We start from the raw sequence: 26,876 nt of genomic DNA on the forward strand, positions 1-26,876 counted from the left end.
ATTTTCAGATTTTTTTATTTGTATAAATATCTGAAGGCACAGAATAAAAATAATAATAATCAAATAACTAAACATCTCAATAGAACTATATGAGGTTTATTGTTCTCTCTCAGCCACCCATCTGTTTCTCTGCCTCTTAATAAGGAGATTTGGAGAACTCCTTCCAACTCTCCCTGACCTTACCCTGTGACTGATAAATGGACAGAACCTTTGATGGACAATATTTTCCTGGAACACCAGGGAACCCAGTATGAATGTGTGGGCTGCATCTAAAACTATTCAGCGCCACAAGGGTATAGTGGTCAAACATATATTAAATCCGTAGTGGTTTTGCACTGCCATAGAAATGAATGGGAAACGGTTTAGGGCAGTCTGCTTACAGCAGCATTGGTGGTTCAGTGGTAGAATTCTCGCCTGCCACGCGGGAGGCCCGGGTTCGATTCCCGGCCAATGCAACAAGTCTTTTTATGTTTTTATTGTTTTTCCCACTCCATTTTTAGGCGAAGCCTTAAAACTAGGAGCCTCGTGCTTCAGCGGGCAGGTCCAGCTTCAAGCTCTTAAATCAGAACTGCTGATCTTGTCTCGCTGCTTGTGTTTCTCATGACCTGAACAGAAACGTGCGGGTCGTGAACGTGTCACTGCCCTGATGGACGCTTGTTATTTAGAGGGCTGAGTGATGCTCACAATAACAGCACGTGCTTTTCCCCCACCAGTAACTTCAGTGATTTCCAGTCTCGTGAATGTTCAGGCTCGAGTCGTTGCTGGAGAAATAAAAATAAAACTGTAATACAGAGTTTGTCCAGGAGATGGTGCTACTCTCCTGCAGCTCCATATTTACACAGTGTGGCGCTTGACATTCATTTTTACTCTCCTTGTTTTAAAATATACCTTTTTTAAAGTGTTTTTTAAAAGATATATTATTTTAATAGTTTTCTGTATCATCATTTTTGGCTAAAGTTACCAAACTTCAGGTTTCCTCCTGTTAGGACCAACAGAACATTTCAGTCTCTCTTACGAACGCAGATATGGACAACTGGTTGTTTTTGAGATCTTTGTTCTTCTTGGTTTAAAGGTTTTTTCATATTTTATATCATGTAAGCCTGCAGTGCATCACAGTGGAGCAGTGGTTGGAGCTGTTGCACAGGTTCTGTGTTCAGTTTGCATGTTCTCTACGTGCATGTGTGGGTTTTCTCCAGGTTCCTCCCACAAACTAAACACATGCGTGTTGGTTAATTGGTAACTCTAAATTGTCCCTAGGTGTGAGTGAGAGAGGGAATGGTTGTCTCTTTTGTCCTGATGTGTCCCTGTGATGGACAGGCTACTTGTCCAGTTGTCCCCCACCTCTCACGCAGACTGCTGGAGATAAGACAGCAGCTGCCAGAGACCCCGAGAGAAATTGAAGGTCCAGAATACAAATGGATCATGTCTGCGTCAACATAACCACAAACCAACAAGAACGTTTATGATGGATTTTGACTGTAGCAGCTGTCAGACAGCACCACAAGGATGTAGTGGTCAAACATATATTACATCTGTAGTGGTTTAGCACTACCATAGGAAATGAATGGGAAACAGTTTAGGGTGTTTTGACTGTAGCAGCATCCATACTGGGTTCCCTGGTGTGGCAGGAAAATATATATAGTAGTCCCTCGTTTATTGCGGATGTTTGGGACCACGTCCACCAAGTGAATAACCGCGAAGTAGGGATACAGTAGTTCAAGTTCAGTAAACTTGTCATGACGTGCCAGGCTGCAATCACACTCACTCATCACCAGTTACTCCCAGTCTCTCTCCTTAAAATTGCAGCATGGATTGTTTATTTAAAATGTTACAGTATTTAAATTTAAATTGTAGAGAAGAGAAGCGCAGCAAGACATCAAAGGGTTAACCATTCACACAGCTGATGCAGCACGGAGCAAAAATGTACTTCTTGATCAATTACACTGAAACAACTGAACACAGAAGTTCTTAAATACTTAAAAATAACTTTTAACACGTTTATATTTTGTGATTATGACGATTTTACAATGTGACATACTTAGAATTTTAAGTTGGAAGACAAAAGTCGATCAGTGCATCTGGACAGTAAAGGGTTAACCCTTCACAAAGCCGATGCAGCAGGAGAAATGTGTGCGACAGAGAAGGAGATCAGCTGATCAGCTGCAGGAGAAAGCTTTGCCCTGCACTTGTGGGCTTCACACATGGTGCAAAATAATTTAAGATAATTTATTTTAAATAAAAAACCCATGGCTCATCCATCACTCAACCAATTGCATCATGTCCAGTCTTATTTTGAAAAACCGCGATAATAGCGAATCTGCGAAAAACAAACCGCGAAGTAGTGAGGGACTGCTGTATATTGTCCATCAAAGGTTCAGAACAAGTGAAAGATAATGGTATGAAAATATAAAACAAAAAAACATCTGGATTGTAAGGTGGTGTAGCAAACTAAAAACAGAAACATGTCTTCATTGGTCTTTGTCAGGAACTTCCTGAGACTCTGCATCCACATATGGGACATTACATTTTGGCTTTGCTGTTAGGGCTGGATCATATCATATCGTTCACGATAATACCGGTAATAAAGCTTGCCCAGACAAATAAATCATATCATGATATGCTAATTTCATGATGTAATACGTCAGGGCGCCCCGTTAACAGAACCGAGCGTGACGAACGACCAAACCAAACTGCACCCCCCCCCCCCCCCCCCCGCCACCTGTCATTACCGGCGAAACGCTAATTAGTTGCGCGCAATACTAGCTAGCTAAAAAGCTAAAAACAAACAACGTGCGGCTCGGCAGTCAAACTGCAGGTACAGACAGCTCAACTCCCTCCCCCCACCCCGAGCTGAGCTGCCGGTGCGGGCGCAGCCCTCGGCTGCGTCTCCCCCGCTCTAAACTGCCGGTACAAACACGCTCAGCTCAACTGTGTCTCTAAGTTCCACAGTCCATGGACCAAGATCAGAGGCAGGTGATCAAAGACAGAGCATGAGAGAAATGAATCATTCCTGCAGGAACAGAGGAAGCTGAAACACCACAAGCTTCAGGGTCAGCTGATCACCTTGTCAAGTTCTGGAAGTTATAGCTCATTTAAAGGCAAAGTATTTTTAGTTGTATGTTACATTTATGCTCAACAGATCTTAAGCTTCATTTTATTCTGTTATTTTGGGAAACTTTACCTGCGCTTTAGTGTTTGTGGTGGATTTTGTTGATCTATAATTTGTGCAGATGTTTTCAATCTAAAAGAAGGATCATTTTTATTTTTTAGTTTTATACTTGGAGACTGAATACTTTACTAAATAAAGTAATTTTAGTAAAATTAACCCTTGTTGTTTTTAAACGTTTTTATATAATACTGCAAAGCAACATGCTAAGTTAATTTTGTCAAATGAATAACTATGATTTCTGTTTATTTATTTTTTTTGTTATATCACAAAATTTATCGTTATCGCCAGAATGCTCTTAAATATCACAATATTATATTTGAGCCATATCACCCACCCCTGCCTGCTGTACCTTATACTTCACTCTGTTCAACAGTGTTTTATACTTTATTAAGCCTTGGTAATGTTGATGTGTTAGGCTGTAAAATAAGCCCATTGTCCCTATCTGAGGACAATTTATTATTATTATTTTTTACAAAAGTATGTCATAAGCATGTAACAAAACACAACTTGCAGTTCAAAGAGGAAGCTTTATTTATACATAAATCAGGTCCATCTAATCACAAATATCAAGGAGATATGAAAAATGCATCGCAAACCAGAGCTCGGGATTCAGGAGGTTAAAGCCACTCAGAAAGGTCAAGGTGGAGAGCTTCAGATCTTTTTGCAAATTATTCCAGGAAACAGGAGCGGAGTTAAGAGCAATGCTGCACATCTTTGACCTCAGCTCCTCGTTAGTATAGTGGTGAGTATCCCCGCCTGTCACGCGGGAGACCGGGGTTCAATTCCCCGACGGGGAGTGAGTTCAAACTTTTTTTTTTTTCCCCCCCCACAGCTGTTGTTGAAATCTAACCCACAAAATATACAACGCTTCAGTAGCTGGTTGCTCATTTACCAAAGAAGCAATTTATGAATTAAATGATACAACTTCAAAAGTCGTTGCATTGGCCAGGAAATGAACACGGGCCTCACGCGGCAGGCGAGAGTTCTACCACTGAACCATAGAGCTGCATCTAAAACTGGACAGCGCCACAAGGATGCAGTGGCCAAAAATATATTACATCTGTAGTGGTTTAGTACTGCTATAGGAAATGAATGGGAAACAGTTCTCGGGCATACGGAGTATACACACTAGAAGAGGTTAAGAATTCAGTACACTCACTTAAAAATGCCCAGTAATACATGACATATGATTAGACACGTGTCACTGATACGTGCAACGGCAGTTAAACGCTTTCGTAACAATCTATTGGTATGCAGTGCTTGTTTATTACATTCGTTTATCCAGCGAATTATTGTATAATTAATGCTTACCACTTAATAAAAAAATAGTTTTACATTTTTTTACTACTTAATGCTTGAACATGTTTTGCTTTGATACTGTTTTCTAAATTCTATAACACGTTTTTAATACAAAGCCAACTGTTGCACAAAGTTTGTTGTTCATTTATTGAAATAAATGTTCATTATGCTTAAAAAGATCAAAATAAATTAACGATTACATTGTGCTAACCAGTGTACTTTGGTTTCTAAGCACAGTATACGGACCGACCGCAGTAAAGTTAGTTTTAAGTTGGACATTCGCACTCTGTGGCTTCACCGGTGTCCAACGTAAAACTAACTTTACCGCGGTATACCCACTACAAAAATGTAGACTACACCACTGCATACATTCATACTGGTTTCCCTGGTGTGGCAGGAAAAAATATATATACAGTAATCTCTCGTTTATCGCAGATGTTTGGGACCGTGCCCATCCGAGATGAGTGAAAAACCGCGAAGTAGGGATACAGTAGTCCAAGTTCAGTAAACTTTGTCTTGACTAGGATTTATGTACCAGGTCTGAGTACATTGTGCTATCAGAACCAGTTTTTTGTTTTTGTTTTGTTTTCAGCTTTTATTTATTCAGGTTAATCCCACTGAGCCTCGGGGACTCATTTACAAGAGAGACCTGGTTTTAACAAAGAGTGACAACAGTAGACAATCATAAAGGAAGCATACAAATTTAGAAGAACAAGTGAAAGATAATGGTTTTAAAAAATAAAACAGCTAGGTTGTAAGGCGGTGTAGAGAACTAAAAACAGGAACATGTCTGCGTTGATGTTTTCCAGGAATTTAACAGATGTTTGACTCACTTAGAAAGGTCAAGGTCTTCAGATCTTTTTGCAAGATATTCAAGGAAACAGGAGCGGAGTTAAGAGCAATGCTGCTCAATCTTGTTCTCAGCTCCTCGTTAGTATAGTGGTGAGTATCCCCGCCTGTCACGCGGGAGACCGGGGTTCAATTCCCCGACGGGGAGTGAGTTCAAACTTTTTTTTTTTTTCCCCCACAGCTGTTGTTGAAATCTAACCCACATAATATACAGCGCTTCAGTAGCTGGTTGCTCATTTACCAAAGAAGCAATTTATGAATTAAATGATACAACTTCAAAAGTCGTTGCATTGGCCAGGAAGTGAACACGGGCCTCACGCGGCAGGCGAGAGTTCTACCACTGAACCAATGAGCTGCATCTAAAACTGGACAGCGCCACAAGGACGCAGTGGTCAAAAATATATTACATCTGTAGTGGTTTAGTACTGCTATAGGAAATGAATGGTTCAGTGTTTTAACTACAGCAGCATTGGTGGTTCAGTGGTAGAATTCTCGCCTGCCACGCGGGAGGCCCGGGTTCGATTCCCGGCCAATGCAACAAGTCTTTTTATGTTTTTATTTTTCCCACTCCATTTTTAGGCGAAGCCTTAAAACTAGGAGCCTCGTGCTTCAGCGGGCAGGTCCAGTTTCAAGATCTTGTCTCGCTGCTTGTGTTTCTCATGACCTGAACAGAAACGTGCGGGTCGTGAACGTGTCGGTGTCCTGATGGACGCTTGTTATTTAGAGGGCTGAGTGATGCTCACAATAACAGCACGTGCTTTTTCCCCCACCAGTAACTTCAGTGATTTTCAGTCTCGTGAATGTTCAGGCTCGAGTCATGGCTGGAGAAGTAAAAGTAAAACTGTAATACAGAGTTTGTCCAGGAGATGGTGCTACTCTCCTGCAGCTCCATATTTACAAAGTGTGGCGCTTGACATTCATTTTTACTCTCCTTGTTTTAAAATATACTTTTTAAAAGTATTTTTAAGGATATTTCTAGTCTTTTAATAGTTTTCTGTATCATAATTTTTGGCTAAAGTTACCAAACTTCAGGTTTCCTCCTGTTAGGACCAACAGAACATTTCAGTCTCTTTTACGAACGCAGATATGGACAACTGGTTGTTTTTGAGATCTTTGTTCTTCTTGGTTTAAAGGTTTTTTCATATTTTATATCATGTAATCCTGCAGTGCATCACAGTGGAGCAGTGGTTGGAGCTGTTGCACAGGTTCTGTGTTCAGTTTGCATGTTCTCTACAGTACGTGCATGTGTGGGTTTTCTCCAGGTTCCCCCCACAAACTAAACACATGCGTGTTGGTTAATTGGTAACTCTAAATTGTCCCTAGGTGTGAGTGAGAGAGGGAATGTTTGTCTCTTTTGTCCCGATGTGTCCCTGTGATGGACAGGCCACTTGTCCAGGTGTCCCCCACCTCTCACGCAGACTGCTGGAGATAAGACAGCAGCTGCCAGAGACCCCGAGAGAAATTGAAGGTCCAGAATACAAATGGATCATGTCTGCCTCAACATAACCACAAACCAACAAGAACGTTTATGATGGATTTTGACTGTAGCAGCTGTCAGACAGCGCCACAAGGATGTAGTGGTCAAACATATATTACATCTGTAGTGGTTTAGCACTACCATAGGAAATGAATGGGAAACAGTTTAGGGTGTTTTTTCTGTAGCAGCAATAGTGGTTCAGTGGTAGGATTCCCGCCTGCCGTGAGAGGATTGGGTTCGTTTCTCGGCCATTTCAAGTTTCGAAGGTTTTTATTGTCGTTCACGTCACATGCGGTACTTTCCTTCCCTCCATTGATTACGGTGACATTATTTACATGAACGCTCCTACAAGAACCCTGCAGATGTTGGATGCTGTCTATCATGGTGCACTAAGATTCATAACTGCCTGTGATTATCGTACCCACCACTGCACCCTGTATTCACTGGTTAACTGGACATCATTAACTTCACCCAGACTCTCTCACTGGTACATTTTCATCTTTAAATCACTTCTTGGTCTGCTGCCTTCATACATCTCCTCCTACATGTCTCTGTGTGAGTGCAGCTACGGAGTGCGCTCTCAGGACATTATTACCTGCAGTGTTCCCTCAATGAGGACTGAACTTGGCAAAAGGGCCTTCTCCTACTCCGCTCCTGTTTCCTGGAATATCTTACAAAAAGATTTGAAGCTCTCGACCTCGACCTCTCTAAGTGTCTTTAAGAATCTGTTGGACACCTGGCAGGGACCAATGCAGACATGTTCCTGTTTTTAGTTTTTCTACATTTGTCTTGGAATCTAGCTGTTTTTTGTTTTGTTACCTTTTCCTTTTAGCCATCCTATTTGTTGTCTCTCTTGTAAATGAGTCCTCGAGGCTCAATGGGATTTACCTGTATAAATAAAGGTTGATTGACATGAGGTGGAACAAAACTACCGGTATGTACACAGGGTGCCAGTTACATCCAACAAAAATACAAATTGTAAAGAAAAGTTCAAATGCAACGACTTTTGAAGTTGTAGCATTTAATTCACAAATTGTTGAACAACACTTGGCAAGTATTCAACGTTGGTAAATGAGCAACCAGCTACTGAAGCGTTGTATATTTTGTGGGTTAGATTTCAACAACAGCTGTGGGGGGAAAAAAAAAAAAAGTTTGAACTCACTCCCCGTCGGGGAATTGAACCCCGGTCTCCCGCGTGACAGGCGGGGATACTCACCACTATACTAACGAGGAGCTGCTGTTGGAGACATGAAGCGTTGCTCTTGTTCTGATCGCACGTTGTTTTCAGACGTGGTACATAAATCCTAATCTTAACATCTGTAGCAGCCATATTGACTTAAACACAACATGCTGCCTGTGACATCACGTCTTCTGTGCATGAGGGTCTTCTCAGAACTGTGACTGGTTCATTTGGAGAACTCCTTCCAACTTATCTCCCTGACCATACCCAAATGGACAGAACCTATGATGGACATTATATATATATTTTCCTGCCACACCAGGGAACCCAGTATGGATGTGTGGGCTCCCTCTAAAACTGAACAGCACCACAAGAGTGTAGCGGTCAAACATATATTACGTCCTTGGTGGTTTAGTACTGCCATAGCAAATGATTTGTAAAAAATGTATGGAAAGTTATCTTGTAGCAGCATTGGTGGTTCAGTGGTAGAATTCTCGCCTGCCACGCGGGAGGCCCGGGTTCGATTCCCGGCCAATGCAGCAACATTTTTGCTTTTTGTTTTTTTATCTCACACACTGAAACAGGTGTTTGTAAAAGGTTAAATTAAAATCATTTTTTCTTCCTGTATCTTCTGTAACTTAGAAGAAATTAAAATAATAATGTAGTACAGGCTTTGTCCAGAAGATGGCGCCACACAAAAATGAGAAGGTATTTACTGATTTGCATTAGATTTTTTTATTCATTTTATTTTATTGTTTTTTTAAGGATAGTGAACATTCATTAACATTTTTGTATTACACAGGAATATAAACACACACATTTCATATAAAAACAATTCATAACACTCGTGCACTAAACAAATACAACGATCCGTAAAACAAAACATAAACACACTAAATAAACATGCCCACTTTTGATAAGTCTGTTGTTTAAGGTGTTATTTAAAATCGTTCAAGCACAAATGACCCTTCAGGGACAAACGGTGTAAAGGAAGTTGAAGCTGAATTACTGATGAGACATTGTACCTGATTCTATGACCTTCGTGTCAGGATTAACAACGAATGATAATTATTCTTGTTATTTTTAGCGGTTGGCGACGTTTGGAGGAGCGAGCGCTCAGAAGAAGCCTCTGCTTCTCAGACACCACGACGAGAGGGCGCTGCGTTTGAGAGACGCCACAGTGAGTTTTTATTATGAATATTTTATGCCGTTGTTACGATTATTACAGTCAGGATGAAAAGTAGAAACACCCTCCAACGTCTTACGATTAGTTTGATCCATGAATCCGTCAAATTTTATTCCAGTCTGTCAATTTTTTTCAGTCCACCTCTGCTTCCTGTCCATGTTTAAACTCACCTGTTTATTCTGCTCACCTGGGAATATCTCCCTGATTATGTTAAAATATTATAATCATTCCACATTGTTCTTTTTTTGACTGACTTTTTATAACTCTGTGTACGATGTGTCAACAATAAAGAAGCGTCTGTGTCTGCCCATCAGTCCAGGAAGGGTTATAAAGACATTTCCAAACTATTCGTTTAAATAGACCAAGATCCAAGATGGCTGCCGTCATGTATGTGTGTTAACTGGCCACCCCATCATTTGAAGAAACTATTCAATTCAGTTTATTTTTATAGCACCTAGTCACAATAGAAATCATCTCAGGTGACTGAACAGAAACATTCACATACATAAAAATCCAAGTGGTAAAAGTTATTAATCTAAGGAAGCAGCAGATTGTGTTGAATCTTCACTTTCTTCGCATCCTGAGCGAGCACAGTGGCAACAGTGGAAAGGAAAAACTCCCTTTTAACAGGAAGAAGCCTCCAGCAGAACCAGGCTCAGGACGAGCAGCCTTCTGCTTCAACCTGCTGGGGTTTGAGGACAGGAAGGAGAATCAAACGAACACAGGATGGCAGGTCCAGGTGTAGGTGCAGGTGTACCTCCTATAGGAGGAAAGACAAAAAATACTTTACAGATAAAAATAATTACAAACAGGTGGAGTAGAGTAAATAAAGACAGAAGCAGAGTGAGGAAAACGTGGTCCATTTGTCCTCCAGCAGTCTAAGCCTATAACAGCATTACTAAGGGATAGCTCAAGAAACCCAAGCCAACTCTAACTATAGGATTTATCAAAAATGAAAGTCTTAACCCAGTCTTCAAACTGGACAATGTGTCAGCCTCACAGACAGAAACTGGAAGTTGGTTCCACAAGAGAGGAGCCTGATAACTGAAAGATCTTCCTCCCATTCCGTTCTTGGAAACTCTAGGAATCACAAGTAAACCTGCACTGCAAAAACAGCACTACTTGAAATGAGCCAAATATTCGTAAAAGTGACCGAATTTTAAAACTAAAAAAAATCTGCCAATGGGTTAAACAAAGTTTGCTTGGCTCGAATCCTCAAAGCTAACAAATAGAATCTTAACTACCGTAATTTCAGGACTATAAGCTGCTACTTTTTTCACACGCTTTGAACAATATACAATGCTGTGGCTAACTTATGGACTTTTTTTGATGGGATAACGAGCTTCATTCCACCAAAACATTTATCTTTGTCACACCCAGGCGCTCACATACAGTAGCTGCCCAGTGCACATCTGTCTTAGGGGGTACTGATCAATGACTTCCTGGTAGATACTGTATATTTATTTATCAGCAGTGTTACAGTAACTGTTCAGAAAAAGTAAATAAAACTCTTTCTGTGTAAATATCTCATGTTACAACATGAACACCTGAGACTTATAGACAAGTGTGGCCTATTTATGTAAAATTTATATTTTCTTTTTATATTTAGCGGGCACGGCTTATTTTCAGGTGCGCTCAGTCCAGAAATCACCGTACTTTTTGCCTTTAAACTCAACTAAATTGTCCAAAATTAAGGAAAATTGCACTTACTACACATAAAGATTGCTTTCCTTAAGCAATATTTTCTTAAAAACATTGCTACCCACCCTTGATTAATCTGATTTTAAGATGGTTTTTTTTATGGTTAATTTTAAGAAAATTTGACCTATAACAAGGAAAGAGATTGAGAATTATGCACACTTGAACAAGCTGATTTAAAAAAATTTTTGCTTATTTTAGATATGTTTTCTTAAAATGAGCATCATTTTTTTATGCAACACTTGCTTGTTAAGTTTTTTTTGTTAAATTTTTAGACCAAAAATAAGAAAAAATTATGATAAACAAGTTTTTTTTTTAACTTTGTTAAAGGTCTGAGAGTGAAGTGCTCTGTTAGGCACGTGTGGAACAATAAGATCTGTAATGTTTTGTAGTTTTTATATTGAATAAAAATAATATTAATATAGTTTCCTCAAATGACTGGGGTGGACAAAGATTAATCTATGGCAGCCTTGGCCACCATTGGCCACCCCCTGGCTCCGCCATTGTTCCTGGTGGGTAAAATTGCTCCCTCCACTCCAAAATAAAAACAAATTTTTTTTTTTTTTTTCTTGTACAGTGTAACTCCTGCCCACGTTACATCAAAACATTAAGGTTTACCTGCACCCCCTGTTCTGTTCTGTTCCAGTCCAGAAGAACACTTAGCTCAAAAACTACAAACATTCACTCTTTAAGTCCACCAGTGATGATCACATGATCAGATCTGGTGTAGACCTTGTTGGTCCAGGCCACGTGAGCCAGCACGGCGTCAGTTGGCTACACCGGGGTTTGATCCCTCGACCCTTCTGTCTCAGAGCCGTGTGACAGAACCACTGCGCTCAGCTCCCAGCTACACGGTCTGGACTTGATCGTTTAACATGTGCGCGCTCACGCTCAAATCTTTTGTAGGCGCTTGATGGTTTCAGTCCAGCAGAGGTGGAGCTGTCCATGATGAGGTTCTCGCCGGTTTGGGAGCTCATCGAGTCGATGGCGGAGCGGAGGAACAGGCCCTCCTGCTGGAAGGCCGTCAAACAGCAGCTGCAACACTTTTGCACAGAAGGTCAGAAAGTCCCTCCACCTCTGGAAAACACATCGTATCCGCCCTCGACCATTCAACTCCCAACGGTAAAGATGTGGTTTTGTTGTTGGTGAAGAGTTCAAATGTCCCACAGAGACGGTGTCGTGGTCGGACGTGGAGCGCCTGTTCGATCAGAGCGTGTTTGAGGCCATGACGCTGAGCGCTCTGGATGAGCAGGGCGTGTTTGTGAATGACGCCGACCATCAAGGGCCACTGGAAGCAGCACGGTGCACACTGAACGTTGTCCCCTGGGACGATCCTTTATCCTACGCTGAACATCAGCTTCACAAGGCCAAAGGTGTGCGAGCTCGCTGGTTCAATCTGTTCCACCAGTGTCTCCGTCCAGCTCACTAACCACTGATCTGTCTCTGAAGGTCCAGCGTTTCTCACCGAAGACCCCGGCAGCACTGAGGTACTGGCTGAATCTTACTGTACCTGCTCATACTTTGTGTTACTGAACAAAAACACATTATTAACAGAGTGAATACTTACGGAACATTCATACTGGATCCATTTTTCTTCTGTACGTTTTTCAGCATCTTTCTCGTTCCACAATTTTTGTTCTAGTTCAACAAATCATATCAAAACGTTCAGCTCTTCCAGGACAATCCAGTTATGACTTTTGGTATTGGTGCAACTTTAGCTTTTTGAAATATTTAGCCATTTCTGCCACTTTTTTCCTCATAGAAAATGAATTGAGCTAATTTTCCATCCTTCAAATCTTTAGCTCTGTTTACAACTGCTCCTTTCACATTTTGTTCTGCTTCAGCTTCTTTCAGATTTCTTGTGCAAATTTAAACAAATTTTCAGCTACTTTCTGCTGATTTCAGCTGTTTTGTGATCCTTTTAGATGCGTTCTGCTAACTACGTTTTTGTGCTTCTTCTAACTTCTTTCTGCTAATTTCAGCTTGTTATGTTCTTTTCAGTTTGCTTATGCAAGTTTCAGCCTTTCCTGCTATTTCAGCTACTATTTAGCTGTTTTATGCTAATTTTAGACTTTTTTTGGCTACTTCTACATTTTTTGCACCCATTTCAACTTTTTCCAGCCTAATTCAGCAAAAACGTGCTCTCCACTTTCTTCTGGTAATTTAAGCTTCTTTCTGCCTTTTAGCTACTTTTCAGCTGTTTTTTGTTTCTTTTTGCAAATGTCAGCTTTTTTCAGATAATTTCCACTTTTTTTGTGCTTATTTCTGCTTCTTTTCGCCAGATTGGGCAAACGTGTTCTTTCTGCTTGCCTTTGCTAATTCAAGCTTGTTCTACCTTTTCAGCTACCTTTTTAGCATTTTCCAGCTATTTTCAGATAAATTCACATTTTTCTTGGTCATTTCTGCTACTTTCAGCCTAGTTAACTTCTTTATGCTAATTTAAGCTTGTTATGCTCCTTTCAGCTTAATTATGCTAGTTTCAGCTATTTCTACTATTTCAGCTACTATTTAGCTGTTTTTATGCCAATTTTAGCTTTTTCAGCTAATTCCAAAATTTTTAGTGCATTTCAGCTCTTTCTCCTTCCGTCAGGTAGTTTAAGGTTCTTTCTGCCTTTCAGCTGCTTTTCAGCCATTTTTGGGGGGCAAATTTCAGCATTTTCCAGCTACTTTCCTAATTTTTCTACTGATTTCTGAATATTTAAACAAATTTTAGCAAATACATATTCTTTCTGCTAATTTAGGCTTGTTCTTCCATTTCGGCTCCATTTCAGCATGCTTTTAAAAAAATCTATTTTCAGCTGCTTTTCAGCAGGTTCTTCTGCAATAAGCATTCACACTGCATTTTTGCAGGAAATACAATTTCTCTAGTTTCAGCGTGTTATGGTCCTTTCAGCTTATTTCTGCTAGTTTCAGCTTTTTCTCCTGTTTCAGCTATTATTTATCTGTTTTATGCTAATTTGAGCTTTTTCAGCTAATTCCATTTTTGTTGCACTCATTTCAACTTTTTTCAGCCTAATTCAGTAAAAAATGTGCTCTCTCCACTTCTGGTAATTTAAGCTTCTTTCTGCCTTTTTAGCTACTTTTCAGCTGGTTTTATGCTAATTTCAGATTTTTTCATATAATTTCCACTTTTTTGTGCTCATTTCTGCTTCTTTCAGACTAACTGGGCAAAGTGTTTTTTCTGCTTTCGTCTGCTAATTTAAGCTCGTTCTACCCTTTCAGCTCGCTTTTTAGAATATTTTAGCTAATTTCATCTGTTTTCATATAAACTCCAAAGTTTTTCATGGTAATTTATGCCACTTTCAACTTAAATTATTTCTGCTAATTTCAACTTGTTATGCTCCTTTCAGCATGTTTTTTCTAGTTTCAGTCATTTCAGCTACTATTTAGCTGTTTTATTCTAATTTTAGCTTTTTCAGCTAATTCCACATTTTTTGCACTCATTTCAGCTTTTGTTTTCTTTCTGCTTTCTCCTGCTGATTTACACTTGTTCTACATTTCAGCTATGTTGCAGCATGTTTATTTTTAGCTAATTTCAGCTGTTTTTCAGCAAGTTCTTCTGCAATAAGCATTCACATGGCATTTTCGCAGGAAATGCAGTTTCTCTTGTTGTGATTGTCTTGAGCATTAATGTTGCCTGTTTGTGTTTGTTTTCCATCAGTTCATTCAGGAAGTTAGCACCCAGCTGGATCTCTCTGAGTTGCAGCGCTGCAGACGGAGGTCTTTGTTTGGCTGGCACTACACTGAACGTCACAGCGCCGCTGTTTTCCCACAGGTCGACCTTTTTCACCGCTTCTCTCTTTAAGATATTAGGCCACAACTGTTCTTCAAATATCCCCCTCAACAAACTTTTACCAGCTGCTTCTGTTACAGCTGAGTCAGGGGTGTCTGATCCTGGTCCTCGAGGGCCACCGTCCTGCTTGTTCTCTGCTCCAACACCCCCGATTTGAATCAATGGGTAATTAACATGAGAACACCAAGAGGGAATTCAACCATTGAAGCAGGTGTGTTGGAGCAGAGAAACAAGTGAAACATACAGGATAGCCACTCTCAAGGGCCAGATTGGACACCCTCTGAGCTACCGTATTTCTCGGCATATAAGTCACAATTTTTTTTGCATAATTTACATGCCCTGCGACTTATAGGCCGAAATGACATATTTATGGATTTTCCCATATTTATAAACCAATTTTTGGCTGAAATACGATCGTTTTCATTCATTCAAACTGAAACTTTTTTGAACAGTACCATTTTCAGCCACTAAATGACAGCAGAGTAGTAGTAGCAGCAGTAAGGCATGCCGTTGTATCATGTAATAGGTAAACATGGCTATAATGACAAATTCAAAAAATTTCAAAACAAAAACAACTGGACTTTATTTATTATACTTTATACTTTATTGTTTTTGTCTTGAACTTTTTTGAATTCACCATGTCCTGAATGACTGAGAATCTTCACCCGCTATTAATGACACAATCGGCTTGCCATAGCCTGCCACCTTCGTTCTGCTCTCTGCTTGGAGCAACCGTCAAACCAGCTGCACCGCCTCGGCGAAATGCAGCTAATTTGACCATTAAAGTACATTTATTAAGTAAAAGTTCAACTGAGACACACCTTTACTATAAAGTCGAGCAAACACATAATTGTTTTTAGATGTTTATCATTACCTTTCCACAGAACCCCACTTCTAATCACCTGAAGTATCTCTTTAAGTCAGCTCATAAACGTAAACAAAAACACAATTTTTGCTTGTTCAGGGTGATTTTGGTTGTGTTCAGGTCCTGATGGCGGCGTCGGAGGAGTACCGCTGTTTGGACACCTTTAGAGGAAGCCATAAAAACATCTTGTATGTTTTTTGCCACAATCCCGTGAGTTCTCAGCTCCGGTCCAAGGAGTTCTGGGACGTGGCTCTTCACACTGACGTCAAGTTCAGGTCAGTATTTACACCTTTAACCCACGTGACTGGAAACAGTAACCTGTACACACCTTTTACTATAAACAAACGTTTACTCTGTTTTTCCTAGACACTACCTGGAGCATGTGGCCGACTCCATCTCAGACTGGACCAAAGAGGAGGAGCTGAAAAGAGAGGCGACGCTGCTCAGAACCCAGAGCCCTGTGGCTGCGTCTCCACACGGTGCTGCCTTGTAGCTCTCAACAGTCTTTAGCTTTTCAGTTTTACTGGACGTTTTAGTCCTACGCTCTCTTTGAGTCCGTTGCCTTAGATCCTTTCGTAGCTCGTAGTTTTGGAAACGTGAAGGTTCACGTAAAGCAAACGCAGCTAAACGCTTGTTTGATTGCTGACTCAGCGCGTTGTCGAGCCAAGTAGGATTTATTTGTGTTTCTAACTACCGTAGTTTTCCAAACAGACAATGAAATGATTTTTTTTGCCTCGTCATGAACGCGTTCTTTGTTTTGTTCTTTGTTTAGAAGCAGTGGAGGAGAGAACGCTGGAACCGATCATCAGAAAAGGCTCGATCAAAGTCTGTATCATTCAGCTCATTACACCAAACACACTCACTCATATTTATTATTACCTCCTGCCACGACAGATTAAGATTAAAAATAAATCTCCTATGTGCCACTTTTAGCCCTTTTCAAAGTTGTAAGTCCGTGTAAAGTGAGAACAAGCACATATCTCTTGCTGCCTTGTTCGCCGAAGTTTTAAACAAATATTTTGAGTGACCTGTTAGTGCTTGGAGTACGTGATGGGAATGATTCTCAGCTACTACCACGCTGAACTTTAGCTCAAAACTTGTAAAACTGACTGAGTTATAGACAATTTTGTGGCAGCCATCTTGAATTGTTTTGACTCCCAAGAGGTATTTATTTGTAGATGCACATCTATGTTCTAATAATAATAATAATAATTTCTGGTTCTTGAGATATTTTACTAACAGACAGCCACAGGCAATTACATTATCGCCCGCCTTTTATGGCTGCAGGAAATGAAGACCCCTCTTGACGATTATAAGAGGTTTATTCTGTCGTTTAATTTGTCGTGGAGATGAAAGACGACAGTTTACACTCAGTCAGGATTAAATGTTGAAAGATAAGTCTCTATGCACCTTTCAGTTTATTTCTGCAAGTTTCAGCTTGTTCTACTATTTCAGCTACTATATAGCTATTTTTATGCTAATTTAAGCTTTTTCAGCTAATTAAATTTTTTTTGCTCTCATTTCAACATTTTTCAGCCTCATTCAGCAGACATGCGTTTTCTCCACTTCTTGTAATTTCAGCTTCTTTCTGCCTTTTTAGCTACTTTTCAGCTGTTTTTGGCTAATTTCAACTTTTTTCATATAATTTCCACTTTTTTGTCATCATTTCTGATTCTTTCAGCAAACGTTTTCTTTCTGTTTTCTTCTGCTAATATAAGTTTCTTCTACCCTTTCAGCTTCATTTTTTAAGCATTTTAGCTAATTTAAGCTGTTTTCGGGTAAATTCCAAGTTTTTCATGGTAATTTCTGCTACTTTCAGCCTAATTAACTTCTTTCTGCTAATTTCAGCTTGTTATGATCCTTTCAGCTTTTTTTCTGCTATTTCAGGTACTATTTAGCTGAGTCTGTGCTAAATTTAGCTTTTTCAGCTAATTCCACATTTTTTAGCTTATTTCAGCTCCTTCCACTTATTTCAAGTAGTTTAAACGTCTTTCTACCTTTTCATCTGCTTTCAGCTTTTTTTTTTTTTTAGCTAATTTAAGCTTTTTTAGCTAATTTCCTAATTTTTTGTGCTAATTTCTGCTTATTTAAACCCAATTAAAAAAATGTGTTCTTTCTGCTTTCTTCTGCTAACTTAGGCTCGTTCTTCCATTTCAGCTACATTTCAGCATGTTTTTAGCTAATTTCAGATGATTTTCAGCAAGTTCTTCTGCAACAAGCATTCACACTGTATTTTCGCAGGAAATGCAGTTTCTCTAATTACAGTAATTTTAACTTGTTTTAAATGTATAAATACTCAGCAAACGTCATGATAACAGGAGTTTAAGGTTTAACCCTTTATGTTCTAAAAATACATTATCATGTTGCAGCATTTCAAATTCTGGAACTTAAGCACAGCTTCGTTATTTTCCTCCTTTGGTTTTTGGCGTTGATGTCGTTTCAGGCCTGGAAGTTGGAGCAGGAGCGAGCGAAGGAAGAGGAGATGACGAAAAGATCAAAGAAGGAGAACACACCTCGAGCCAAGCTGCAGAAAGAGGAGGCGGCAGACGAGAAGAAAAGTAAAACTTTGTCCGACGGCAAGAAGAGCAGAGCAGAAACAGCCACCAGCAAGGTCCCCGCGGGGGCCAAAATTCCAGCAGCCCCCACGGAGAGGAGCAGCGAAGGGCCTCGATTCGCAGAGGAACCTGAGAAAGTGAGGAGGCGCACATGAAACCAACAGTTGTATGAGTCACTGTTGGTCTGAAGGTGTGTGTGTGTGTGTTCAGAGATTCACCGGCTACAGCATGAACGGACGGCTGATCCGTGTGTCAGGCCGGGTCCAGAACCTTTACCCCTCAGACGGAGGACACATCACTGTGGAGAATATTGACTTTGTTGAAGGTACGGTTGCAAAAAACGACTAGACATCCATCCATTTTCTGGTGCTTATCAGAGGTCGGGTCTTGGAGGGGACTGCAGCTCCTCTCCAAGGCGTTCTCACCAAATCCCACTACAGTAGTCCCTCGTTTATCGTGGGGGATTCGTACCATGAAGCCCCGCGATAAGTGAAAAACCGCGAAGTAGGAATACACTAGTCCCAAGTTCAAGTACATTAAACTTTATATTAAGGTTTTAGAAACTCTTCTCACACTCTTGGAATGTTCTAAACTCTTAAACTTGAGTCATTTTAACAACAAATGTTACTAAATTGTACTTACTAGCTCTGCAGAACAGCAGTAGCTCTGGTTCAGGTCCAACTCTGTTCTATTCAGTTTGTTTCTGCAGCGATGAAGTCCACAATCAGTCCTCTAAACTCTTAAACCTACTAATTTTAACAACACACAGTACTTGTATGTAAATTAGCTACAAATTATTACTTACCAGGCTCTGCAGCACAGGAGCGGATCAGTTCCGGTCCGACTCAATAGATGAAAAAATTCCCGGTGCTGCATGACTGAAGCCCACCGCTCCATCCAGCTTGATGTGCACGTGCTGCTGCCCATGATTTAATCCAGAACCTCTGGCCCAGTCTGGACCAGCACAGCGCGGCCAGAACCTGAATGAACCCTGCAGCCGTCTGTCGTCTGCAGCTCCCAGGATCCGGGTCACACTGATTCTGGATCAGCTGCAGTTCAGCTGCTCAGCAGTGAAGATACAACTTGAAGGACGAGTTCACCTTCAGAATTATTTGAGACTTTCCTGAAGTCCCGTGAGCAACAGAACTTACAGAACTTCTGACTTTGCTGCAAAACATTCCTTCCATTTGCAGCAAGCAGCGGTTGAAAGAGCAGTGTTGACTTCCGGGAAGTGATGGCTTCTGGGTAATGTAGTTCTTTAGACTGGTAAAACAGTGAAGGCTTAATGAAAGAAAACTATAAAATGGCAGCACTTTTTAAATTTATTTAAAAAAAAATATTATGTACATGTACAGTACTTAAAAAAAAAAACTGCGATAGGGTTAGTCCGCGTTAAATGAACCGCTAAGTAGCGAGGGACTACTGTATAACGAGTTCTTTTCAGCATATTTTTGGCTCAGCTCCTTCTTCACTTTGACAGAACAGAAGAAAGCAGCCATAGCTGTGGACGACGCCTCGATCAGTGGACTCACGCACACGAAAATGTTAAATCATGTAATCTGGACAGTTCCTTTTTGGGAGAAACGTTTCGTCTTACATCCGAAAGACTTCATCAGCCTGAGGCCTGCCCACAAGATCTGTCTTATAAATATCGCCTCATTGATGTGTTTCAAGGCCAACCTGCTGCGGAATGACCAGAAACTGGCTTTACACGTGCAAAAACGAAGGGAGAAACTGAAAATATGTGCAATTTTTAATTTACAACAAAACGTGCAACAAACGAAAAACCTTTCCTTTTGTGAAGAACAACCCAACTAACAGTTTCTTTAGACTTTATGAGAAAGGAAACTAGATTATATATTAATCTCTGGTGAATATTTAAACCAGAGGTGTCTAATTCTACATCACTATCCTGCATGTTTGTTCTGCTCCAGCACTCCTGATTCAATGGTTCAGTTACCTGAAGCCTGTTAATCACCCATTGATGCAAGGCAGGTGTGTTGGAGCAGACAAACATCTAAAACCTGCAGGATAGTGGTCCTCGACGACCAGGACTGGACACCCCCGATTTAAACTATACTCAAATTATTGTTTTTTTCCAATTCTTTGATCTGCCCACTTTCACTCTAAATAAATTCTTGTTTGTACTTCAGGTTCCAGCCTGATGAAAGTAGCTGTGATAAAGGACGGCCATCGTTTCTACGCGCACATCAACCAAGTTGTTGGCGATTGTTCAGAGCCTCACAGCAAAACACACATCCATCCAAAGGAGGACTGTCGAAGTAAAGGTGCAATAAAGCAGCGCACCGGTGTAGCAGGCCAAAATGGCCCCTGTCCAGATTCAACTTGGTGCAGTTTGGCCCAGGCTGTCCTAGGCCAAAGTGTAAAATTGCCTCGGCCAGGTCATACCAGGTCATACCAGAACATACCAGAACATACCAGGTCATACCAGAACATACCAGAACATACCAGGTCATACCAGAACATACCCAGCTAACACGGCAGTCAGTCTCAAACAATGTCTCATTATTGTGTATCAGCGAGTTGTGAGTTAATGAGTCAGTTAATTGTCCCGTCGCTGAGCGTAAAGGGGGAATTGGAAATACCCTTTGTCTGTCCGTGCATGCTGTGAGCCTGATAACTTGAAAAATAATTCAAAAATACTTTATTAATCCCAAAGGGAAATTAAATGTTGTTGTAGCTCATCATCCTGGATTCAACGAAGAGTTGTTCTTGGCCACTGAGTTTTCTGGGGTGAGGAGGGTAATTCTTCCTCACCACTGATGTCATGAGGATATAATCTGGCCTGAGTACTAAATGGCTTAGGTCATAGTATACTTGGAGTATAATCTAACCTAGGCCACTTTAACCCCAGGTATAGTCAGGACTTGGGGTTCACTGGCTTGTTACACTGGTTTTCATAAATGTCCTTACCTGAGGTGTTTGGATCCAAACTTGTAAAGTTTTATACTTTTCAGAGAAAACACCGTATCCTCTAAATAACTGTGTCTGTTTTAGAGCCCGAGGCTGTGGTCGGGAAAAGAGTAAAGCAGGGCAACTTCTCAGCAGTTCTTGACAACAAAGTCCACCTCTCGTACAGTTTCTACGGCCCCACAGGAGAACGTAAAGGTGTCACACACGCAGTGTTCGGATTTAATCTGTGTTTATGCAGGTGTTTGTCTTGGATGAAGTCGTAAAGAGGCTAAATGTACGTATTGAGAATCTCGTCTCAGTTCATGTAAAAATGTGTTTTGAGACGTTCTAGTGAGTTCTGAGGAAACGGAAGAGGACAACCCAAAGTGTTCTTCCACCGCTGGCTCTAAAGAAACAAATCTGGAGCCTGATTCCTCCAGGAGACAAACCCAGTCCAGTCAGGTCAGACCTGAATACAAACAAATGGACACAGAAACCGACTTTATTTCTTTACACTACCCACCATCCTCTTTGTGTTTAAAGGGGTGTGAAGACCAGTCCGGTCCTTTCAGCAGTCTCTGCCTTTCTGTTCCTAACGGCCTACTGGTGCACTTTTTGAGGGAGGACATGGAAGGTCAGAGCGAGGAACTTATGGGTGTTTTTATTAAAATGCTGTCGTTTAGCACTGCAGTAAACGTATATAGCTCTTGTGTCCAGGTGTCTCACAACAGGAGCGAGGCGTTCTGGTGAAGCAGAGCTTTCCGCTCCACGCTAAAGGACGGCGGCTCCTTCAGGACGCATCCCTCTCCAAAGAGCTGTATCGCATCATCACCAGTCAGGGAGCCGTGATCCGGCACATGAGAGACGGATCCACAGAGGTGCGCACACACTAATGCTGAAATGAACTAAAGCAAGACTCGAGCGTGGCGTTCTGTTGACTCAACTAGAGATAGGGGCGGTTTGACTGTCAGGACGGAGGTGAGAATGTGGGTTTATCTCCAGGCTGAAAGCACAAATGTCCACAACTTTTCACTGATGCTACATTCAGCTGCTCATTGCTCTCAGTTTGTCCTTCCCAGCTTTTAAACTCAGTCTCCTGGACCACCTGGTGCTGATCAATCACATAACAGATTTCACAATGATCAATTCAATAAAGCGTAGAAATGTCCTAAAATGAACCCTGGGATTCAAACAAAGCATGCTTGGCAACTGTTTACAGCAGGGATGGGCAACATTTTGTTTCCAGAGGGTCAAATTGAGTTGTTTAAAGCAGTGGTTCCCAACCCTGGTCCTTGAGGAACACCGTAATGCATGTTGTTGTTGTTTCCCGCTCCAACACACCTGATTCAGTGATTTAATGACTTCCTCAAGTTCTGCAGAAGCCTGTTAATCACCTTTCATTCAAATCAGGTGTGTTGGAACAGGGAAACAACTAAAATATGCAGGATGGTGTTCCTCAAGGACCAGGGTTGGGAACCACTGATTTCAAGCAGTCAAAGGGCCTCAGAGTGAGTTGGAAAATACATTTTCTTTACAACGGGTCCCCTGGAAGACTTTACCGCCTTTTTCTTGTTATAGCATAGTTAGCACGCGCTCTTCAGTAACCTCTCAGAATGTAAGATGTAGTTTTTGTAAAGCAGCGCTTGTGACAACATATTTATTAGCTGACAAATAGTAAAAAATAAAAAAGTATATGTTTACTTTTTGGTGTCTTTAAGGTTCAGCTAGTCTCCTGAGTGGTGTTTCCTGGTACACAGATCTTAATGTGCATCTGCCTGTCCTGTAGGTGCTGTTTCCAGATGGGTCAGTGAGTTTCAGTCAAGATTCTGGTCCAGTCTGGGTGCCTGATGCTGAAATTGACAATACCAATAAAGGTTCGAGCTCAGAACCATCAAACCCAGACCAGTTTTTCCTCAAACTGTCCCCTGACCACGATGCTGTTCCTGTATCACGTCACTATTAAACGTTCTTCATGTGCAAACAGGTCAGACCTCTGAGCCTCAGAAGGGATGCTGGCAGACTACAAGTCCATCTGGACATCGCATTTGCACTGTTGGGTCCACACACAAACATCTCCCCACCACCTCTCTGCTCACCTTCAAAGCCACAGACCCCGTCACACATCAGGCAAGATCTACATCGTATCTATAAAACAACCTTTTCGAAATGTTCACATCTGTGAAATTATGGCCTCATGTTACGCTTGACTTGTTCTCACATGTTTTATCAGGTCATGCTAACCCGGGAGGATTTAGTGGTTTTAGTCCAGAACCCAGACGGATCTCTTATAGTGGAGCATGCAGACGGAACCAGGATCACCAGTTTCCTCCAAGACAGGACCTTTACAGGTTCACCACATCACCCTCTGCTCACAGGTAACCATTAAACACGCACAGCTCTTTGAACACTCGTCTCTTTCTGGGCCCTCGACACCGCTACGGATAGTTTTATAAATTATATTTATTTACTCCTTTCACAACGTTTTAACAGAAATACAGTAATACCCATGATGCACCAGTAGGTGGCGAGAGCACGCTCACGGAACACTTCGGACACATCTGCACGTCTTTCTCTGCTCACTTTCCCAGGACAGAAACCAGAAAGTGCTGGATCAAGCTCTCAGTTCACTCTGGGTGAGAGTGCAGGTTCTGAGAGGAGCGTGCACAGACACGATGAGCAGACTGCGTTTCCTGACGGTGCTAAGACGAATGAAAGGGGAGGTCCGTCGGTCAGCGAGCGGGCGGTGTTGGTGGAGAAAGAGGGCTGCGCCTCAGTACTGATGTACCCTGAACGTCACACGGCTCGCGTCTTCTTAGCCGACGGAACCGTCATCACAGGGAACAACCGAGCCGAGTATGAGGTGCGTTCTGCGCTGGTTTGATCAAAATAAAATGATTACACCAAAACATATGTATATGAACAGTAGAATCTCCCATGTTTAGGCTTGTATATGTTTGCATTAATGTTCCAGGTGTTTCCACCTAACGCTGGCGTTCTGCACATCCGAAGTAATGGAAAGTGCACGTACTCCTCTGACCCACTTGTTGCCCCCAACTCAAGTAACCAACCAGGAGTTTACACCATAAGTCACGCAGGTGAAGTGGCCTGTGACGTTACAGACGACGATGGGAACCACTTCCAGGTCTGTTGCTATGGTTACAAGGGATGTCAGGTTTAAGTCCCTGCCCATCAAACTGTCTAAATCTCTACAAAACCCCTCTTCTGGGAAAAAACGTCCAAATAACCAACATAATAACTGGAAATCACGAGTTTTTATTGTCTTATGTACAAAGATGACTGTCGGTGTTGCAGGTGATGGAAGATGGGCAAATATTTGTGCTACGTTCAAGTCCTGCTGCCAGCACTCGTACACACGACGAGGAAGAGGGGGAGGACAGGAAAAGGGACGGGATTCACATAAAAGACAAAGCTCACCCTCCCAGGTACTCGCCCAAACACCTGTGATGAGCCAGTTCACCCTTCACTGGAACTGGCTCAAGGTTCAGCTCCACATATTAAAACTGAACTACTTCCTGTTTATATTTTTATGTTTTTGTTTAAACTTTTGACCTAAATTTACTCTCCCAGAAAGAATTAAATGGCGTTCGATTATTCCTTTTTCTAATGAAAAAGAATTTTAAAACTTGAAAATCTGAATGTCAGTTGGGATAAAAAAAAAAAATCCATCCATCCCTTCATCCATCCATCCCTTCCTTTCATTCATCCATCCCTTCCTTTCATTCATCCATCCCTTCCTTTCATCCATCCATCCCTTCCTTTCATCCATCCATCCATCCATCCATCCATCCCTTCCTTTCATCCATCCATCTCTTCCTTTCATTCATCCATCCCTTCCTTTCATCCATCCATCCATCCCTTCATCATCCATCCATTCCTTTCATCCACCCATCATCCTTCCATCCATTCATCATCCATCCATCCCTTCATCATCCCTCTTTCATCCATCCATCCCATCCCTTCATGCATCCCATCCATCTATCCATCCTTTCATCCATCCATCCCTTCCTTTTTATCTATCCATCCCTTCCCTCTATTCCTTCCTTTCATCCATCCCTTCCATCTATCCATTCCTTGATTCTTCCATCTATCTTCCATCCATCATCCCTTCATCCATCCCATCATCCCATCTGTTTTCCTCTCTGACAGGTTACTGTATATATATTTTTACTCAAAGTTTAAAATAATCTTTCCTTCAGGCTCTTTCTGGTGCATGAAGACGGTTCGGGCACTGAACTGTTGAGCTCTCCTTCTGTAGAGGAGCTGCTTGACCGAGCTCACTCCGATCCCACCATAGCAGTTCTGAAGGAACCTCTTCCAGACAAACAAGGTGCACGTTAATATTTAAAACACTTTCAAAACATTGGATCATTCATTAATTAAGAATTATGTTTTTATGGCAACCAAATAAGCTTTATTTTTTCTGCAAAACATTCATTTTCTTGATAGTTTATGAAAAAAACACAAGAAAAAAATAACATGACCTTTGTGGGTGTTTGTTTCAGATGAATTTGGCATCACCATTCTAAAACCCAGCCACCGGAGTGCGTGGTTCCAGTGGTTGCTAAAGAAACAGAAACCTGACATCACCCCTCCCAACCTCAGAAACCGCAGCTGGGATGACTTTCCGACAGCCGAGGTACAAAAGCTAATAGTAGCCAACAGCTAAAAGTAGCAGAACAGTAGATAAAAACTAAAATTAGCAACAAATATAACTAAAGAAATTGATGTTTTTTTTGCAAAAATGTAATGCGAGTGCTGATTGAGTACTTAAATTAGCTGAAAAAGCTGAAACAGAGTTGTAGCTAAAAGCAGCAGGATGCTTACCAAAAGCTAAAGAGCAAAACTCTTGTTCAAAAACTAAAGGTAACAAAAGGCTAGCTAAATGTAGCAAAACAGTAGCTAAAATGCCAAAGTTGCAGAATAAAGCTGAAAATGGCAAAAGGCTAGCTGAAGATAACAAACGGTAGCTAAACTCTTAAATATTTTGAAAAGTATAAAAGTTATTAAAACAAACATCATAGTGCCCATCTCCCCAATCAGCTGAACTGATTGATAAATTAATGACTTAAATAAGCACAAATTTTGCAGAAGCGGTCAGAACGTAAACACAGAAAAATAAAAACAGGTAAATATCTTGTTTCTTCCTACTGAGGGCAGCATCAGACCTCAATCGTTTTGAGCTTCTCTTCGTTCCAGAAGAAGAGCCCAGGTCGTCCATTTGGTACTGACATGGGGGTCGGTTTGACTTTGAGGGAGAGGTCTTCTGGTTCTGCAGCTCAGCACCAACGTGTTCAGAGCTGCCCTGATGCTCTGGAGATGAGAGAACTCTACCAGCATCGACCCTTCACCACACCGCTCAAAAATACCATAGATTCACACCTGAAGGTAACGCTTCCTCATCACCAGTTGGGACGAAACATTTTTGGGAAAAATTCAAAGGTCTTGTTAGAAACAATTCAGCTTTAGTTACTTGGAATCACGACTTTCAAAAATGAAAGCGTTGAAACGTGTCTGCAGGAATACATCGAGAGTTTGATGGCGAGCAAACGACGATCGGACGAGATGAAAGTGAAAGACCCTCGCACCAAGCAGGAGAGCACTCACGCTGGAGACCTCTTCGATCTCATCCTGGTAGAAATAAACACAGTTCAACAAAACAAAGTGCAGAGTATAAAGTAGTTCACTAAAATGTAATACGACAGTTAGGTTGTTCTACAATAATCTTTTTCTACAGCATCAAAGTTTATGCTTAATAATCCAGGTAAAAAAATCCAAAGTTCAGTCAGGTCATCTGGATGGTTTCTTTGTTGTTGAGACGTTTCGTCCTTCATCCAAAGGACTTCATCAATCCGAGGAGCCTCAACAAACTGA

The 26,876-nt window shown here is 41.2% G+C and overlaps 1 protein-coding gene and 6 non-coding genes across 7 annotated transcripts in view; 6 read left to right on the forward strand and 1 right to left on the reverse strand.

Annotated features, from left to right (window-relative positions):
- Positions 1 to 26,876, forward strand: part of spag17 (sperm associated antigen 17) — a 50,527-nt gene that overhangs the window by 11,954 nt on the left and 11,697 nt on the right. Inside the window, exons 12-37 of the mRNA XM_037675875.1 lie at positions 9,062 to 9,154; positions 11,765 to 11,915; positions 12,028 to 12,231; positions 12,308 to 12,345; positions 13,733 to 13,735; positions 14,520 to 14,633; positions 15,637 to 15,791; positions 15,883 to 15,995; positions 16,289 to 16,341; positions 17,960 to 18,208; positions 18,282 to 18,396; positions 20,225 to 20,353; positions 21,090 to 21,200; positions 21,337 to 21,446; positions 21,528 to 21,618; positions 21,702 to 21,862; positions 22,771 to 22,858; positions 22,969 to 23,111; positions 23,215 to 23,359; positions 23,573 to 23,844; positions 23,956 to 24,126; positions 24,297 to 24,427; positions 25,202 to 25,332; positions 25,508 to 25,641; positions 26,202 to 26,390; positions 26,523 to 26,636. Of these exons, the coding sequence (XP_037531803.1) occupies positions 9,062 to 9,154; positions 11,765 to 11,915; positions 12,028 to 12,231; positions 12,308 to 12,345; positions 13,733 to 13,735; positions 14,520 to 14,633; positions 15,637 to 15,791; positions 15,883 to 15,995; positions 16,289 to 16,341; positions 17,960 to 18,208; positions 18,282 to 18,396; positions 20,225 to 20,353; positions 21,090 to 21,200; positions 21,337 to 21,446; positions 21,528 to 21,618; positions 21,702 to 21,862; positions 22,771 to 22,858; positions 22,969 to 23,111; positions 23,215 to 23,359; positions 23,573 to 23,844; positions 23,956 to 24,126; positions 24,297 to 24,427; positions 25,202 to 25,332; positions 25,508 to 25,641; positions 26,202 to 26,390; positions 26,523 to 26,636 (3,408 nt within the window). The remainder of the gene's footprint in view (positions 1 to 9,061; positions 9,155 to 11,764; positions 11,916 to 12,027; positions 12,232 to 12,307; positions 12,346 to 13,732; positions 13,736 to 14,519; positions 14,634 to 15,636; positions 15,792 to 15,882; positions 15,996 to 16,288; positions 16,342 to 17,959; positions 18,209 to 18,281; positions 18,397 to 20,224; positions 20,354 to 21,089; positions 21,201 to 21,336; positions 21,447 to 21,527; positions 21,619 to 21,701; positions 21,863 to 22,770; positions 22,859 to 22,968; positions 23,112 to 23,214; positions 23,360 to 23,572; positions 23,845 to 23,955; positions 24,127 to 24,296; positions 24,428 to 25,201; positions 25,333 to 25,507; positions 25,642 to 26,201; positions 26,391 to 26,522; positions 26,637 to 26,876) is intronic.
- trnag-gcc lies at positions 385 to 455 on the forward strand. The gene has a single exon. It is a non-coding gene; the product is annotated as a tRNA-Gly (tRNA).
- Positions 3,895 to 3,966, forward strand: trnad-guc. Its single transcript has one exon. It is a non-coding gene; the product is annotated as a tRNA-Asp (tRNA).
- Positions 5,394 to 5,465, forward strand: trnad-guc. Its single transcript has one exon. It is a non-coding gene; the product is annotated as a tRNA-Asp (tRNA).
- On the forward strand, positions 5,784 to 5,854 carry trnag-gcc. The gene has a single exon. It is a non-coding gene; the product is annotated as a tRNA-Gly (tRNA).
- trnad-guc lies at positions 7,956 to 8,027 on the reverse strand. Its single transcript has one exon. It is a non-coding gene; the product is annotated as a tRNA-Asp (tRNA).
- On the forward strand, positions 8,443 to 8,513 carry trnag-gcc. Its single transcript has one exon. It is a non-coding gene; the product is annotated as a tRNA-Gly (tRNA).

Source organism: Nematolebias whitei, chromosome 1, assembly GCF_014905685.2.
Source record: "Nematolebias whitei isolate Nwh7 chromosome 1, NemWhi1, whole genome shotgun sequence".
In the NCBI taxonomy this organism is placed as follows: domain Eukaryota; kingdom Metazoa; phylum Chordata; class Actinopteri; order Cyprinodontiformes; family Rivulidae; genus Nematolebias; species Nematolebias whitei.